This window comes from Arvicanthis niloticus, chromosome 16 (genome assembly GCF_011762505.2).
Source record: "Arvicanthis niloticus isolate mArvNil1 chromosome 16, mArvNil1.pat.X, whole genome shotgun sequence".
Classification (NCBI taxonomy): Eukaryota; Metazoa; Chordata; class Mammalia; order Rodentia; family Muridae; genus Arvicanthis; species Arvicanthis niloticus.
In genome coordinates this window covers 18136803-18154077 of record NC_047673.1, presented here as the reverse complement: position 1 = coordinate 18154077, position 17275 = coordinate 18136803, and the positions used below count along the sequence as shown (strand labels likewise).

The following is a 17275-nucleotide window of genomic DNA, read 5'->3' as shown; positions in this document are numbered from 1 at the left end:
CAGGTTCAGAACTAAATGTTTTAGTTAGAATATACGACAGAGGTGCTGGTTAGTCAACAAAAGGATGGATGGGGTATTAGGACTATCTTGTACCTCACTGGTACAAATTGGCATAATTATGCTCTAATTGTATTTTGAGAGAAAAGTTTCATTTTAACAGGAAGGGTGATGTGTAGGAGGAGTTAAGGTAGGAGGAGTACTGAGAGGAAGAAAAGGAGTAAGAAGAGGAGAAGGAGGAGAGGAGAAGCTAGGTGATGAAAGAGAGAAAGGGGGGAGACAGGGAGGCAGATATTCATGTATCTCCACCAGTCAAAGATAGTTGTTATATCTAGGTTGGTCAGTGGGTTACACCTCTGATTGAACAATTCCAAACTTATAACGCTTATGGTTAACATTATTTTTAAAAAAATGTATAAATGCAAAAAGGAAAAGGGGGCATGGGATAGGGGTTTTTTAAGGGGGGGGGAATGGGGAAAGGGGATGGCATCTGAAGTGTAAATAAAATATCTAATAAAAAAAAAAAAAAGAACTTAAGCCAAGTTGTTAACTGATATTATACAGTATAATTAAGCTTGAACTTTGTATTAAAAGTAGTCCTGTACAGGCCAGTGAGATGTCTCAGAAAGTAATGGTACTTATTGACAGGTTTGATAAACTAAGTTTAATCCTCAGGGACCACTTGTAAAAGCAAAGAGCACAATACATCAAATTGTTCTCTGCCTTCTGCATGCATACCCTGGTGAACATGTGCACACATGCACGCACGCACGGACATGCACACAGAGGGGGGACGGGGGGGGGGAGAGATGAATTAGTGTAGTACTGAAAAAATATGGTACTATTTATTGCATTGCCCACTTTAAAACAAATTAATGTAATTTACAGTATTCCTTGTTTCCTAGTTATGAATTTCTTCCTGTTCTATAACTTGCTGTATAGACCAGGCTGGCCATAATGTAATTTTATGGACATGTAATGTAATTTGGACATAATGTAATTTTAATCCAAACTATAATTTGCCTTTCTCTTTGTGGTATTGTTTCTTTGCTGTTTAGGTGTATTTATGGTTTTGTATATTTATTAAACAGGCTTTTATATATGAAATAAAGAGATGAATTTTATTTTAATCAGTGTACTTATAATTTACTAACTTAGAATTAAGGGCATATGACTTTGAGACAAGTCTGGAATTTGTAGGGAATTTCAGGGTAACCAGAGCTACATAGTGAGACCCAGTCTCAACAAAAAGCTCCCCCCCACCCCCCAAAAAAAGTGCTATTTTCAGTCTTTATTAGGAATGGTTTTAATTTCCTCTACATTACCTCCCAAGAATTAAAATTTTACACCTATGTAAGGTCTTTTTTGTATTGAAATATTTTTGTATTGAAATATTTCTTATGCTTACTTTTGTTTCTGACTAGTTGAAAAAAACTACAGAAGAATTAAATGAAGCTTTGTCAGCAAAGGAAGAAATTGCTCAGAGATGCCACGAATTGGATATGCAGGTAATGTTATGTGCTATCACACATGCCATCAGATGTACTGAGATTATCACAGGATTCAGGTTTACTACAATGTAACCATGAGAGAGAGAGAGAGAGAGAGAGAGAGAGAGAGAGAGAGAGAGAGAGAGAGAGAGAGAGAGAGAGCAAAAAATAGGGTTCTAATTTAGAAGAGTATGCTATCTGTAATTTAACTAAACTCATTGTAAGTGATTTAAGAATTGGATTTAAAAATCCAAAAACAAAAAGAGAAGGAATATCAGTGCTTGAGTCTTCATTTGTGCCAGTAGACTTGCTTTCCTACTTTCAGTGAAGGTGGAGTCCTTCTAATCTGTGTGTGTTGCTGGGCACTGGGGTACTTCACCTGTGCCTGCGGCAGCTAGAGGAAAGTGCTGAGGGCCTTGCTGCTCTGTCCCTGCTCACCTTATTCAGGTGAGACAGGCTCTCTCAACAAACAACGCCCACAGTTTTGGCTAGGCTGGCTGGCCAGCAAGCTCCAGGATCTACCTGTCACAGCCCTCAACACAGGAGCTGTAAGCATGCATGGCCATCTGGCTTTACTTTGGGTTCTGCAAATGAATGTCTTACAAAGTGTTTGAAGTATTTTGTATTCTTACACAAGTATCTGAGACTTTGTTTCATCCTTGCCAATATGTTTTTAAATTTTTTCCATTGTCACTGCACTTGCTAATTTTGTGGCTTGAATTTACTTGAATTTACTTGGTGACTGTTGATTATCGCCTTTCCATGTGCTTATTTACCATCATTAGTGAAGTCTCTTTTCAAACCGGAAGTAAATCCAGATATGGTGTCTTACACCTGTAGTCCTGGGTTCTTGGGAGGCTTATGCAGAAGGATCACTTGAGCCTCACAATTTGAAGTGCCTGAACAATGTAGCAAGACCCTATCTCAAAATAAATAGAAACTCATTTTTAAAATTCTTACTCTTAGATATTGCCTTGCATGCATAAATTCAAATAATGTAGATGTTTTCAATAGAGTGGTTGCCAATGTGAGGTGGCACTCAGCAGTCAGAGGCAGGCAGATCTGCAGCAGAGGCCTGTCTGCATAGTGAGTTCTAGGTCAGTCAGGGATACATAGTAAGAACCTGTCTCAAAAGGAGACAAATTCATAATGGTAATTCACAAGAGTTTGAGTTGAATAATCACAGTCCTAATCCCAACAGGTTGCAGCACTGCAAGAGGAGAAAAGTAGTTTATTGGCAGAAAATCAGATATTAATGGAACGACTCAATCAATCTGATTCTATAGAAGATCCCAATAGTCCAGCAGGAAGAAGGCATTTGCAACTTCAGACTCAGTTAGAACAGCTGCAAGAAGAAACATTCAGGTAAAAGGCCACTCTTTACAACCTAGTTTTAAATTTTTAAAGCTAACAATAAAGGGTGCCAGGATGGCTCAGACAGCAAAGGTGCTTGCCACCAAGTCTAATAACTACCTAAGTTCACTCCCCAGAACCTTCATAGTAAAAGAAGAGCTCTAACTCCAACAGATACTATCCTCTGCCATGAGTACACACACACACAGATGGAGTTTTAGGACTTGTGGGCAACTACAGACCCAAGTGGCTATATAATAAAAACAGTTTCCCAGAGTCTTCTCACATGTCATGAAGTATCTCCACATCTAGGAAATTCCACCAAAGCTGTATCTATAACGTCAGACCTAGGGCATCAAATGCCCTCTTCTGGCCTCCACAGGCACCAGGCACACAAGTGATACACAGACATACATGCAGGCAAAGCACCCATGCTCATAAAGTTATTTGTTTAATTTTAAATTTAAAAAAATGAAATAAGAAATTGACCTCCCCCCAAAATCTTATGTAATTTTTAGTAAAACAAATTACTCTAGCAGATAAAGTTGGATTTCAGTTTCAGCATTTTGTCACATATCAACATGGGTTCCAGAGGAAGCAAAAACCTTAAACCTTAATATTACACTTTAAACCATTAAAAGTACTGTCAGAAAATGGAGGGTTAAAAGACAGTAATGTCAAATGTTTACTAAAAGCAAAAACTATGAAGTAAAAAATTTAATTGAATACTTACATAAGAAAAATTGAAAGTAAGTATTCTTCTACATGAAACACTTTGGACAACAGACAGGAAGGGCCTTGTAACTCAAAGGAAGGTTGTATACCAAGTAAACAAACCTGTTTAACTAGATATGGAAATAGTATTAAGCCATGTTTGGAGAAAATAATGTGAACAGAAATTAGATAATAGGCACCAAAAATGTTGTCATTCGTTTATATGGATTTAAATACAGCTTTTCTTGATATATATTCTTAGTTAAAAATTTAGAAACCTTTGGTCTTTTCTCCTGTTGTGAGAACTTTGTGCATCAATTAAACCTGTTTTCATGGCAGATAGGGCTTGGATAGAGTTTATGCCTACGGAAGTCAGATATGTAATCAGGAGGCATGGATTTTTTTTTTCTCCCTAAGGAAAATTATGAGGCACTTTAGTGCTTTTTATCTATTTGTTTGTTTACAGACTAGAAGCAGCCAAAGACGATTACCGAATACGCTGTGAGGAGTTAGAAAAGGAGATCTCTGAGCTTCGGCAGCAGAACGACGAGCTAACCACCTTAGCAGATGAAGCTCAGTCTCTAAAGGATGAGATAGACGTTCTCAGGTAAACGGTTTCCCTCCCCTGCAATACTGGACCACTGCCACCACCACCCCCAGACACACACACAGATGAAGACGCGGAGAGTTCCATCTCAGACGTTATAAACTCTGCCATCTCTGAGCATACAGGCATATTTAAAAGTAAAATGTAAATGAATAACTAGATGGCTTTATAAGCTCTTAAATTGATATGCCAAATAAATACCAAGTAAGTGTTAGATTCCTGTGGCGGTCACTCCACTGGTGTCTAGCACTGGTTCTTCCTTCTTGCTATTCTCCTTTAATCGTGAGCTCTCCCGGCTTCATTTCTTTGCTGGCCATTTTCTCCTTCCTTTCATGTGTTCTCTGTGTAGGTACCTCACTGTTCACCATTCTCCATCACAATCTCATCCTCTTGGAATCTCCTTTAGTTTTAAGAATACTAAAGTGTGTGGAGAAAAATCACATACTGCTGTAATTTAGTCCTATTACAAATCAGGGATGTTTTCTCTTGCCCCTGGGCCACTGCTCACTAATCCCTAGCCCTGTCTCCCATTTCTCTCACAGCTGTCTGCTGGAGAGAGCTGTCTGGAGGTGGCTGTGCGGCCTCCAAAGAGGGAAGCAACTATGGACTGTTGACTCTCCATGTTGCCTTTGTTCATATCCATCTGCTTTCTTTTCTCCCATTACTAAGACCTTCTAGAACTGCTGACATTCCCAAGCATTCTTGCCTAACAAGCACTGTGTGTGTCAAGCATTTATTTCTCTTGAATTTTACACACACACACACACACACACACACACACACACACACACACCTTTAAAACTTTCTGAAAGATTACAAAAGTTAAACTTTTTACTCTCCTCGGTGCCCTAAAATTTGCTACTTCCTCCCTCCATTTCTCTACTGAAACCTTTACAGGGTATGATAACAGCATAATAGTTGCAAATCATTTGAACATTCCACACTTGATTTTACTTTTCTGCTAAATGTGATTTTGCTGGTTACCCTCCTGTTTGCTTTCCTTACATTTTTGACATTCTTAATAACAAAATTTTCTGAAATTTAGGTTATGATTTTTTTCTTAATCTAACAAAACTTAGATTCACTTTAAGTTTTATAATTTAATATATGTTAAGTCCTGGTATTGTCTACTATTTTAACATTGTCTTGAAACAGCTGTACAGCTGTGGGTATGTTTCTGACTAATTTCCCATCATTTTAGACACTCTTCTGATAAAGTATCTAAACTAGAAGGTCAAGTTGAGTCTTATAAAAAGAAGCTAGAAGACCTTGGGGATTTGAGGCGGCAGGTTAAACTCTTGGAAGAAAAGAATACGATGTACATGCAGAACACTGTCAGTCTGGAAGAAGAATTAAGAAAAGCTAATGCTGCCCGGGGTCAGCTTGAGACATACAAGAGACAGGTAAGAGAACAGAAGCAGAATTCTTTTTGGTGCTGCCTGGCAAGGGCTATACCGCAATACATAGCTTTTTAAAAACTACCCATCACTTCTAGCCCTGTCAGTCAAATAGAGTGAATACTTGACCAAGTGTTGTTTTTGTGATTTGCCTTAGTCACTATGAAGAGACATCATGACCAAGGCAACTCTTACAAAAGAAAACATTTAACTGGGGGATTGCTTACTGTTTCAGAGGCTTAGTCCATGGAGCATGGTGACACACAGGCAGACATAAGCCATGGTTCTGGAGAAGTAGCTAAGAATTGTACAACCTGACCTGTAAGCAGCAGGAAGAGAGAGACAGGAGGTCTGACCTGAGCTTCTGAAACCTCAAAGCCTGCCAGTGACACTTTCCCCTACCAATCCGTACCTCTTCTTCCGTCTAGTTTTTTCAGAAGTTCTCATTGATGACTGAGCATTCAAGTACATGTGCTGTGGCGGACATTGTTATCTCACTACCACATGATTCTTAGCTGTTTTTAATATTTATTTCAATTTTATTACATTTTATTTATTTGGTTTCAGGGGGCATAGGTGTGCCTCAACATGTGTATGGAGGTCGTAGGACAACTTTCAGGAATCTGTTCTCTCCTGTCCCCTGAGACAGTGTCACCATGTATTCCTGGTGTGTCTGGAATTTAACAGCTCTGCTTAATGCAGCCTCTTAAGTGCTAGGATTACAAGTCCTGACACTTTCTAACAGCCCATACCCAGCCTGCTTGTTTTTTTTCTCCTTATTCTTCCTTTTCACAGCCAGGCTTTTTAATAAGCACTCGATTCCTGTTAAACTCAAAGCTCTTGGATCCTCTTATTGGTGCCTCCCATTATCCACAGCTTCCGCACAAACCTCCCCCTGTATTCAGCCCCTTCTAATATTGGCTATGTAACTGAGTTTTACCCTTGCTGGTGTTTGTTCCTGCCTTTTTTTCCTGCTTCTTTCTCTCATGTTCTTGCAAGAAGTGAAATCCCCTATAGATTCTCTGATAATTGTTACCATTTTCTAGATGACTCTAGAAGCCTGTCTTACTAGACAGGCTTTATTTCCTAGTTCTCTCCCTTCTATTAGAATGATGGATTATGGGGGCTGGAGAGATGGCTCAGTGTCTAAGAGCACTGACTGCTCTTCCAGAGGTCCTGAGTTCAATTCCCAGCAACCACATGGTGGCTCACAACCATCTGTAATGGAATCTGATGCCCTCTTCTGGTATGTCTGAAGATACTACAGTGTACTCACATACACACAATAAATAAATCTTTTAAAAAAAAAAAAAAAAAAAAAGGATGATGGATTATATACATTTATTCAAGTATGGTGGGAATAGGGTTTCCATAATTCTGTAGAAGAGAATGATGTAATCTTCTGAAATTTGTTTTGTTTAGATCAGAGGGGGGCATGCTGGGCATTGAGCATAGGGCTTTGTACACACTAATAAGTATATATTCTCTCATTAAGCTACATTCCACCACATTGATCATAATTTCTAATGTTTCAAATTATGTTTATGTCACTTTTATATTTTGTATCAGGTTGTAGAGCTGCAAAATAGATTATCTGATGAATCAAAGAAAGCAGATAAGTTAGATTTTGAATATAAGCGGCTAAAAGAAAAAGTTGATGGTCTTCAGAAAGAAAAGGATGTAAGTATGTACTAGGCATTCTGTTTTTCAGAAGTGCAAATTTAATTCACTTTTGACTACAGTAATTTCTTTTTTAAACTGACTGTTCTACTTTTAAGTCACACACACACATACCTCTTTTTCCCAGAAATAAAAATTCAAGGAACAGTTTTAGTTCAGCTCTCATTTCTTTAATGTACACATATTTTTTATCATTAGCCCCCTTACGTCTTTTTACTCTTGCCTTTCCTGTGTGTGGCCCTTCTATTTCCCATGTAGTTAGTATGGAGTATGCTGTTCCACCATTACTTAGCATTTTTTGCTTTTTAGTCTGAGTATTTAGTCTTCATCTTTGTTAGAAAAGAGTGTTAAGAAAATAGTAAAGGACAAACTGGATAGCTTTGTGTTTCATGCCTAAGCATGAGTAGTGAGGTTCCTTGCAGTAAGATATTTGGTGTCATCAAAATAGAAAATAAAAAGACAATCATTTTCATGTTTCTACTTCCATATTCTCTCCATAAAAAATGGAAACTAAAGTAAGCCCATGTTCACTACTGATTATCTTCTTCCTGGGTAAGGCCTACTACTTCTCAGTAAACTAGTAGAGCTGACCTTTGTCTTTGTATTCCTTTAGAGGTTAAGAACGGAAAGGGACTCTCTGAAGGAAACCATTGAAGAGCTACGTTGTGTGCAGGCTCAGGAGGGGCAGCTCACCACCCAAGGTAAAAATCTTTATAACCCAAGGAGATTAGTTCCGTCTTCTGGGAAAGTGTCGGGTTCACTTTGAGATGATTGTAAGAACAGATGAAAGTGAAAATTTGACAAAACAAAATAAAGTTTTTGAACTGTTCACCAAGATCTTAACAGGCTGTGCTTAGGGGATTCAGTTTGCTTAGCATCTTTAAACCAGTTTTGTAATCTCCCGAGTTTTATAAGTGAAAGTCATTTGTGAACCTGGATACTGTTATTCTGAAGACTCTCTCAGGCTTGTTCTAAAGTCTGTCAACCTTGCCAAGGCATTGATTCTGCAAAAAGTAGAAAGGATTTTAAATCATTAAGATACTTACACCTCGGGTTGGTGAGGCTTCTTGGCTATGAGCACTGGATGCTTCTTAGAGGACCTGGTTCCAGGTCCTAGCACATAACATGGCAGCACATGTGTCTGAACCACAATCCCAGGGCATCAGCACTTATCTTCTGGTTTCTGCCACACTGCAAGCACATGGTGCACTTAACATATGTGAAAGCAATACATTCATGCACATAAATTAAAAATAAGTCTTTAAGAAAAAGATTTATGCCTGGCAGTGGTGGCACACGCCTTTAATTCCAGCACTTGGGAGGCAGAGGCAGGCAGATTTCTGAGTTCAAGGCCAGCCTGGTCTACACTGAGTTACAGGACAGCCAGAGCTACACAGAGAAACCCTGTCTCGGGAAAAAGAAAAAAAAAAAAAAAAAGAAAGAAAGAAAAAGATTTACACTACTACCATGACTCCAAATGAAGGAAAATAAACGTTGAATAGAATTGGTTGGGAGAAGTTGAAACCATTATGCATTACTGGCAGGATGAGACAATGTTATAGAAATAAGTTTGATAGCTTTTTGAAAATTAACATATGATTCACCATTCTTCTAAGTACATTAATAAAAGAAATGAAAGTGGATACAACCAGATAATTGTGCACATGTATTATATATACTTATATATAGATATATAGATATATATGTATGCATACCAGCATTATTCACAATTACCACTAAGTAGAAATAATGTACATCCATCAATAAATTAAATACAATACATGCATACAATGGAATATTATTTATCAGAATATTATTTAAAAAGAAGAAAGTTCTGCAGAAGTGCTGTAATGTGGGAAAATCATCAAAATAACTGTGTTAACTAAGTAAAAAAGACCAGTACACAGTTCTTCTTACATGTCTACACAGGAACTCATTGACCCAGACAACAAAAAGTAGAATAGGGTTTACCAGGGAATTACAGGCAGAAAAAGAGAGTGCCTAGTGGTTATAGAATTTCTGATTCAGTTATTAAAACAGTTGAAAACAGGTAATAGTAATAGATAACATTGAAATGTACTTAAGGTATATATTTGTACCCTTAAAACTATTATAAATAAATTAATTTTGTAAGGCTTAGACTTTCACTTGAGAAAATTGGTGATTTTTCACCTAGTATCCACAGAGCCGGGTTCAAGTATCAATACCTCAAAACAAACAACTCCCCAAGCCCCCAAAAAAGAACCAGAGGTTTTTTTTTTTATTATTTAGGTGTTAAAATTCATATTCAGGGTAGTGCTTACATGCAGAAGTTGCATCTCTTAATCAAAGCAGGTAGTTGTGCTTCCTTGACTTTGTCTGCCTCTCCTTGTGCTCATAGGGTTAATGCCTCTGGGAAGCCAGGAATCTTCAGACAGCCTTGCAGCAGAGATTGTTACACCTGAAATCAGGTAAGGAGACTGTTAGTGAGAGTCACACAGTACCCTTGCAAAGAACTAGCTCCTCTTTTTGACGTACATTTCCTCCTTGAACTCAGCATTAAATTTCCACATTTTAGGCATGTTAGAAGCTTTTTTTAACTGGGCCTAGATCTAATTATTTTCACTTCAGTAAGGCAGTCTTTCATACTACAAAAGAAAAGTCATGCCGGGCGGTGGTGGCGCACGCCTTTAATCCTAGCACTTGGGAGGCAGAGGCAGGAGGATTTCTGAGTTCGAGGCCAGCCTGGTCTACAGAGTGAATTCCAGGACAGCCAGAGGCTACACAGAGAAACCCTGTCTCGAAAAAAAAAAAAAAAGAAAAGTCATGTATCCTACTCTTGGAGTCTCGGCAGACAGTAAAGGCTGTACTTAGCCATCAACTGAATACATAATTAATTACTAAGATTTATCTATTAACCACTAAGACTGGTCTCATAAAGGTGTAGTGCTGCAGACAAACTGTCCCCATGTGTAACAGCTCTGCCCTCTGTTCCTCACTGTGTATTTAGACCTAGCATCTTAGAGCTCTCATGTCCTACAGTACATCCTAGCATTATGTGTACAAATGAAAAATGAGAGGAGTGGGAACCAAGTACACAGAAGGTGATGGTGAATCCTGAACATTGCTGGGGAGTTGGATCTCTATCTCCATCTTGGAATCCTGGAATCATAGGCTGTCAGCCCCTCCCCAGCCTTTATGATCTTTTACTTTTCATTGTCTAGAAACAAGTAAAATTAGTTGAATGAATGCATACTTATTCTTTGCAATTATTTATAAGAAAATGGCTAGATCCTTTACCCCAGAAGCAGTTAAGGAAGCCTGTTGGTGAGGATTTTTAAGTTAAAAGGGAACAAGAGTAACTCACAACTGTGTTTTTTCTGCATGTGATTAGATATGACTTAAGTAGGCTCCATATCCAGAAGAGCTAATAGGGAAAATGAAACTATAAAGTAATGAAAACTTTACAGCATTTGTCATAGACATTGAGTTAATATTTGATATTTTTCACCATTGTTAGAGTTTCAGAGGAATTAAAAGCCTTAAACAATGTAAAAAGTGAGGAGAAAAAGGTTTTAAAACAGAGTAGCATAATATGTAGAAATGCACCCATCTTTTATCTGAAAATCTGCTTTTCTGATAAATAATCTTAAGGTATTTTTATAAAGCAGGTAACTATTAAAATATTAAAAACTTGCCAGGCTGTGGTGGCACACGTCTTTAATACCAGCACTTGGAAAGCAGAGGCAAGCAGATCTCTGTGAGTTCAAGGCCAGCCTGGTCTATAGAGCTAGTTCCAAGACAGCCAGGGCTACACAAAGAAACCCTGTCTTGAAAAGAAAATTGTTAAAATCTTGAAATAGATTGTCTAAACAAGTAATAATTGATTTACATATTTTAGTACTGTATCATTTAAATTTTGGAGATATAATATTAAAAAATTGGAGTTTTAAGTGTAACTAGCAAGTACCAGTTTTCTTTTGAAAAACAAATATTTGTCTGTGTGAATAAATACACAGACTTTAGAAGGTTTAGTTTCAGCAACAGTCATTTTGCATTGTACAGTTACAGTCATATGTTTATTATTTAAGTAAGAAAGGAAATAAGGTTTAGAATTTTCTTTATCATTTGTCATGATACACAGAAACTGTTTCTTCAAATTATACATTCTAAAAGGACTTTAGTTCCTAAAGGTGATACCTTTTGCTTTTATAAAGACACTGAATTTCTTACACTTAATTTTTCATTTGTATCCTGCATATTGATACTCTATATCATAATTGGATCATGATTCATATACTATCTTAATGAATCAGATAATCAGCTTTTATTTTTCTCATTCAGGGAGAAACTTATTCGTCTTCAGCATGAGAATAAGATGTTAAAAATCAATCAAGAGGGTTCAGACAATGAGAAAATTGCCTTATTGCAGAGCCTTCTAGATGATGCAAATCTACGCAAGAATGAGCTGGAGACTGAGAACAGGTAGGGTGTGCAGGAGTGATGGTCAGCCACAGCTTCTTCCTGTGCCTTGGTTTTGGTATTTTCCAAGAAAAGCTGGGGTTTGTTTGAAGAATGATTACATGCTGGCATATTTCTTTTTTCAAATTATAAAATAATTACAACAGTTCTTATTTTTTCTCCTTTCTGCTCTCCTTCACATTCAGGGCCTCCTCTTTCATTGTTATTACATGTATGCATGTTTATGATTATACATATATATTCTTTAATATAACCTGGTTACTTACATGTGTGTTTTTCAGGGCTTAATATTTGTCACTGTACAACCACTGGTGTGCACTTCCCTGAAGGGCCGCCTCTCCTGCCCAGCTTACTCAGTTCCCTATAGTTCTTTGTGGAAGCTGAGGCCTCATGCACAGGCTGTTCCCCATCCACTTTGGCATGTCTATTGGTAACATCTTAGTTCAGCTATAATTTCTTTCTAAGATTATTTAATCTGTTTGTTTGACCTGGGGTCTTAGTATAAAGTCCTGACTACCTGGGAACTCCGAGATCTGCCTGCCTCTGCTAGCATTAAAGGCCTGTACCACCATCCCTGGCTTAAAAAACTATGGAGAGGATTAAAAATATCTGATATAGTCGAACTTGTTCACATAAATTGCAGTTCACAGGCTAATGTTTGGAAATTTCAGCTGGTAGGGAGTTGAACTGACAAAATTTTTTTTCCTAATGTATCGTTTGTCATGGCCTTAAAAGGAGTTATTTTGAAAATATAGAAATTGTCAGATTAACAAAAAAAAATTGCTTTTCTGCTTGTTTCACAGTTTTTCAAAGTCAGTTACTATAAAATTAGCAGCATCTTCTGATGGTTTACTTTATACTTTGTCATGAGTCCTCCCTTCCCCTCCTGTCCCCTCCCCTCCCCTCCCTTCTCCTCCCCTTTCCTCTCCTCTCCTCCTCTCTCCTCTTCTCATAGCTCTGGCTGTCCCAGAACTCTGTAGAGCAGGCTAGCCTCAAACTCAGAATCTGCCTGCCTCTGCCTCCAGGGTGCTGGGTTAAAGGTGTGCGCCACCATATCTGGCTTTTTAACTAATAGACCTAACTGTTTTCCCTTTTCTTATTTCTGTGAAAAGCTTTTTTTTTTTTTTTTGAGCTTACACATTTTTTATTAAATTGTTGTGCTCTTTATGCCTGTGTCATCAATGTAGCATTCTCCCAGGATTTTAAAGACTTACTGATTTCTATTTTATGCATGTGGGTGTTTTGCCTGTATGTATGTCTGTGCACTGTGTGCATGTGTTGCCCACAGAGGCTAGAGAGGGCATCAGATTCCCTGGGACTAGAATTACAGATAGTTGTGAGTTGCCATGAATTGAACCCAGGTCCTCTGGAAAAGTAGCCAGTGCTCTTACCCACTGACTGAACTATCTTCCCAACACCTAAGCTTTTTACTTTTCATACACAAGTACTGCATTACTTCATTTCCCACCACCCTCCCTTTCCATCTCCAGTGCCTGCCATATCCCCTCTGAAATTCATGGCCTCTTCTTCTATAATCACTATTGTTACATGTGTGTATACAACTCTGCTGAGTTCATTTAGGATTGCTCTTATGTACAGCCTGTTAGGACTGCCCACTAGGGATTGGATAACCCAGCAGGGGACAGGAACTTTTGTCAAGAGTTGGTTGACTGAACATGCATTCCTGGATCCTCTTTTACATCGTTAGGTATATCTGGTTATACCTCAACTCTGTACTATTGTTTGTTGCTAGAACTCTCCAATTGTTTTAATCAAATGAGTGATGCCACCAGCATTAATTAGTCTTTTTATTTCTATGGATAATGCCAGTGGAATTTTGACGGGAATTGCATTGAATCTGCACTTATTTTGGATACTTTGGAAATCTCAGCAATATTAGTTCCATGGAATGGAAGCTCTTCCCAGCTTCTGTTAATCTTACTCAGTTTCTCTCTTTAGTCATTTTTACTCTACAGGTATTTTACATTTTTGGTTAGGTTTATTCCTAGAAATGTTTGGGGTTTGGCTTGCAGAGTGGGGGCAGGGGATGTGGCAGTTGTTGGAATTTCTGTTCTGGGTTCTTTCTTTTTTTAAAATTATTTAATTATTTTATTTATTTACATTCCAGCCATTGCCCTTCCCTTCTGGTCCCCCCTCACTCAGTTTCTCATCCCATTTTCCTCCCCGTTGCCTTCAAGAAGGTGCTTCCCCTTACCCCCACCAGACATCTCCCTTCACTGGGGCCTCAAGTCTTTCAAGGACTGGGCGTATCTTCTCCCACTAAGGGCAGACCAGGTAGACAGTCCTCTGCTGTATAGGTGCTGGGAGCCTCGGACCAGCCCATATATGCTGCCTGGTTGGTAGCTCAGTCTCTGGGACTAACCTCTGGGTCCAGGTTAGTTGAGACTGCTGGACTTCTGTGGGGTTGCCCTCCCCTTCGGCTTCTTAAGTTCTTCTCCTAATTCAACCTTGGAGTCCCCAAATTCAGTCCAATTGTTGGGCATAAGAATCTGCATCTGTCTCAGTCAGTTGCTGGTAGGGCCTCTCAGAGGACAGCCATGCCAGGTCTATAAGCACATCATAGCACCAGTAGTAGTGTCAGGCCTTGGTGCTCCCCCATGAGATGGATCCCAATTCGGGCTGGTCACTAGACAGCTTTTCCTTCAGTGTCTTCTCCATTTTTGTCCATTCAGTTCTTTTAGATGGGAGCAATTCTGGGTCAGAAATTTTGACTGTGGGTTGGTAACCCCCTCCACTTGGGGCACTGTCTGTCTACTGAAGGTGGACTCTAAAGAGTTCCCTCTCCCCACTATTGGGCTTCTTAGCTAAGATCATCCCCATTGAGTCCTGAGAGTCTCTCATTCCCGGGTCTCTGGGACTTTCTAGAGGGTCCCCTTATCTCCCACCCCCAGAAACTGCATATTTCCATTCATTCTCCTGTCCCCCGCCACACCTAATCTTACTGTTCCCCCTTTTCCTTTTCTCTTCCCTCTCCTACCCAGATCCTTCCATCTCTCTTCCTCCTGTGATTATTTTGTTTCCCTTTCTAAGTGAGATTGATTGAAGCATCCTCACGTGGGCCTTCCACCTTACTAAATTTCTCACCGTCTGTGGGTTGTCTCCTGGGCATTCTGGAGACTTCAACAACTTAGGGGTTCTTTCTGAGAAACTCCATTATTGGTAGAAATTAACTGCTATTGACAGTGTTTGGTGGTTTATTTCTTCAATCCCTGCCCTCAGGAGGCAGAGGCAGGTGGATCTCTCAGAGTTTAAGCCAGCCTGGTCTATGGCAAGTCCCAAGCCCACCTACATAGCTAGACCCTGTCTTAAAAAGAAAAGCCATGCTTTTTGTATATTGATTTTCTATCTTGCTATCTAACTGAAATTTTTTGGTCAATTTTAAAAGTTTTTTGGTAGAATTTTTTAGAATTTTCTTTGTATGGTGTCTTGTCATCTACAGATAATTTATTTTACTCCTTTCCTAGCAAAGTTCCTTGGAATTCTGAAGTATTATATAGCAAATAATTAAATATGGTAATATGCCAGATGATCACAAAAATTTCATAAAATTGCCTTTTATAATCCTTTTAATAGTATTAGCTCCATCTTAAAATTGAGGAAGCTGAAGCTAAAGAATATTTAGTAGTTTTCAGTTAGCAGATTTAAAAATGAAAGCTCAGGTCTTCCAGATCCCAAAGTCCACAGTAGCATTATAGATTTAAAAACCAATGAAGGAGCCGGGCGGTGGTGGCGCACGCCTTTAATCCCAGCACTTGGGAGGCAGAGGCAGGCGGATTTCTGAGTTTGAGGCCAGCCTGGTCTACAGAGTGAGTTCCAGGACAGCCAGAACTATACAGAGAAACCCTGTCTCGAAAAACCATTTAAAAAAAAAAAAAAAAACAATGAAGGAGAGAGGAAAGCAAAAGTGAGGTTGTGAGGTTAGGTTTGGTTTGGTTTGGTTTGGTTTGGTTTGGTTTGGTTTGGTTTGGTTTTCTGTCAGGCTGGTAATGTATACCAGGCTGGCCTCAAGCTTACTTTGTATGTAAGGATAACTTCAGCTTCTGACCTTCCTGCCTCTACCCCCAAGTATTGGGAGTCACAGGTGTGTCCCACCATGCCTAGTTTATACATAGATGAAACCCAGGGCTCCATGCATGCTAGGCAAGTGCTCTACCAGCTGAGCTGCATTTCTAGCCCCAGAGTGAAATTATAAATAATACAAAAAATAATATGGACAAAATCTTTACATGTGATATGAAACTGCTCGTGTTATTGCAGTTATATGGTGCCATTACAACCAACTGGGCCTGTGTTATTGCAGTTACATGGTGCCACTACAACCAGCTGTGCCTGTGCTATTGCAGTTCCACAACCTGAGTCCATAGTTTGCTTTTGGTGAAATCAGTATGACCACCCAAGGTGAAGAGGTATACTTTGAGAATTAATATGTGTTTGTTTTGCAGGCTTGTGAATCAGAGACTTCTAGAAGTACAGTCACAAGTAGAAGAACTGCAAAAATCTTTGCAGGATCAAGGCTCAAAAGCAGAAGATGTAAGTTTTGATATGTTCCAGCCATGCTCCAAAAGTTTCACAAAACTGAGAAAACCTATAGTTTTGATACTTTTTTAAAAAAAACTTTTTTAAAAACTTTTTAAAAAAAAGTTGTGGAGGCACATGCTCATGTGTGTGCACGTGTATTCCATAACGCACTTGTGGAGCTCAGGAGACAACTTGTGGAAGTTGTTTCTTTCCATGTGGCATTAGAATTGGTGGTGAATGCCTTTATCATTGAGCCATTTCTCAGGCCCATCTTTTATTTGATGATATTCAATAATTTAGTGTTATACCGGATATAGGGAAGAAGTACTGTTTTTCTTTTCACTGGCATTTCTTATTTAAAAGCCCTATTTTAATTGACTCTGCAAGAAACTGAAAGTTCACTTGTATTTATCAGCCAATATATAGTAAATTGAGGCTATACATCTTATATGTATTCAAGCATAGTGAAGTAAAAGGTCTTCTGCCTCGGGCCAAAAAAAAAAGTAAAGGCATGCCCAAGAAGAAAGTTTTAATATAAACTTGGTATTTAAGAAAATAATGCCACCTCTAGTGTGCTGTTATTTCTGAGTTTCTGAATCCACACTGACCTCTTTACATTCTTTATCACTCTGCTCAGCTCTGTCATAGCTCCCTCTGCTGCTGGCACTCGCTCACTGGAGTATGGTGCCTATGCCATATTAGATAGTGGCTTATGTCGCCTCATGCACTAACCACCGTTCACAATGTGCAGGAGCGCCTAGGAGACTGTCTCTGGCAGCAATAACAAGCTATAATTGGCAAACCCTATATACCGAATAAAACATATATAATAAAACTAAATCACAAAAATATTTAAGAACAGTGTAAAGAAGGGGGGTGGGTTAAAATGTTAATAAATCAGTTGTGGTTTCTGCTGCCGGTGCACTTTGACTGTAGCTCAGACATTTGAGTTTAAACTTCCGATTATTTCTATTGATGAGTCTGAGGGAGGAATCTTCTCCAACCTTATCAGCAGAACTGCTGAAAACAGAAGAGAG

The 17275-nt window shown here is 38.8% G+C and overlaps 1 protein-coding gene across 1 annotated transcript in view; it reads left to right on the top strand.

The window, feature by feature from the left end:
* Hook3 (hook microtubule tethering protein 3) overlaps positions 1–17275 on the top strand; it is an 84650-nt gene that overhangs the window by 43247 nt on the left and 24128 nt on the right. The window contains exons 8-16 of the mRNA XM_034519866.2: positions 1422–1505; positions 2689–2852; positions 4021–4161; positions 5363–5564; positions 7128–7238; positions 7852–7939; positions 9619–9688; positions 11562–11702; positions 16163–16250. Coding sequence (XP_034375757.1) covers positions 1422–1505; positions 2689–2852; positions 4021–4161; positions 5363–5564; positions 7128–7238; positions 7852–7939; positions 9619–9688; positions 11562–11702; positions 16163–16250 — 1089 coding nt within the window. The remainder of the gene's footprint in view (positions 1–1421; positions 1506–2688; positions 2853–4020; positions 4162–5362; positions 5565–7127; positions 7239–7851; positions 7940–9618; positions 9689–11561; positions 11703–16162; positions 16251–17275) is intronic.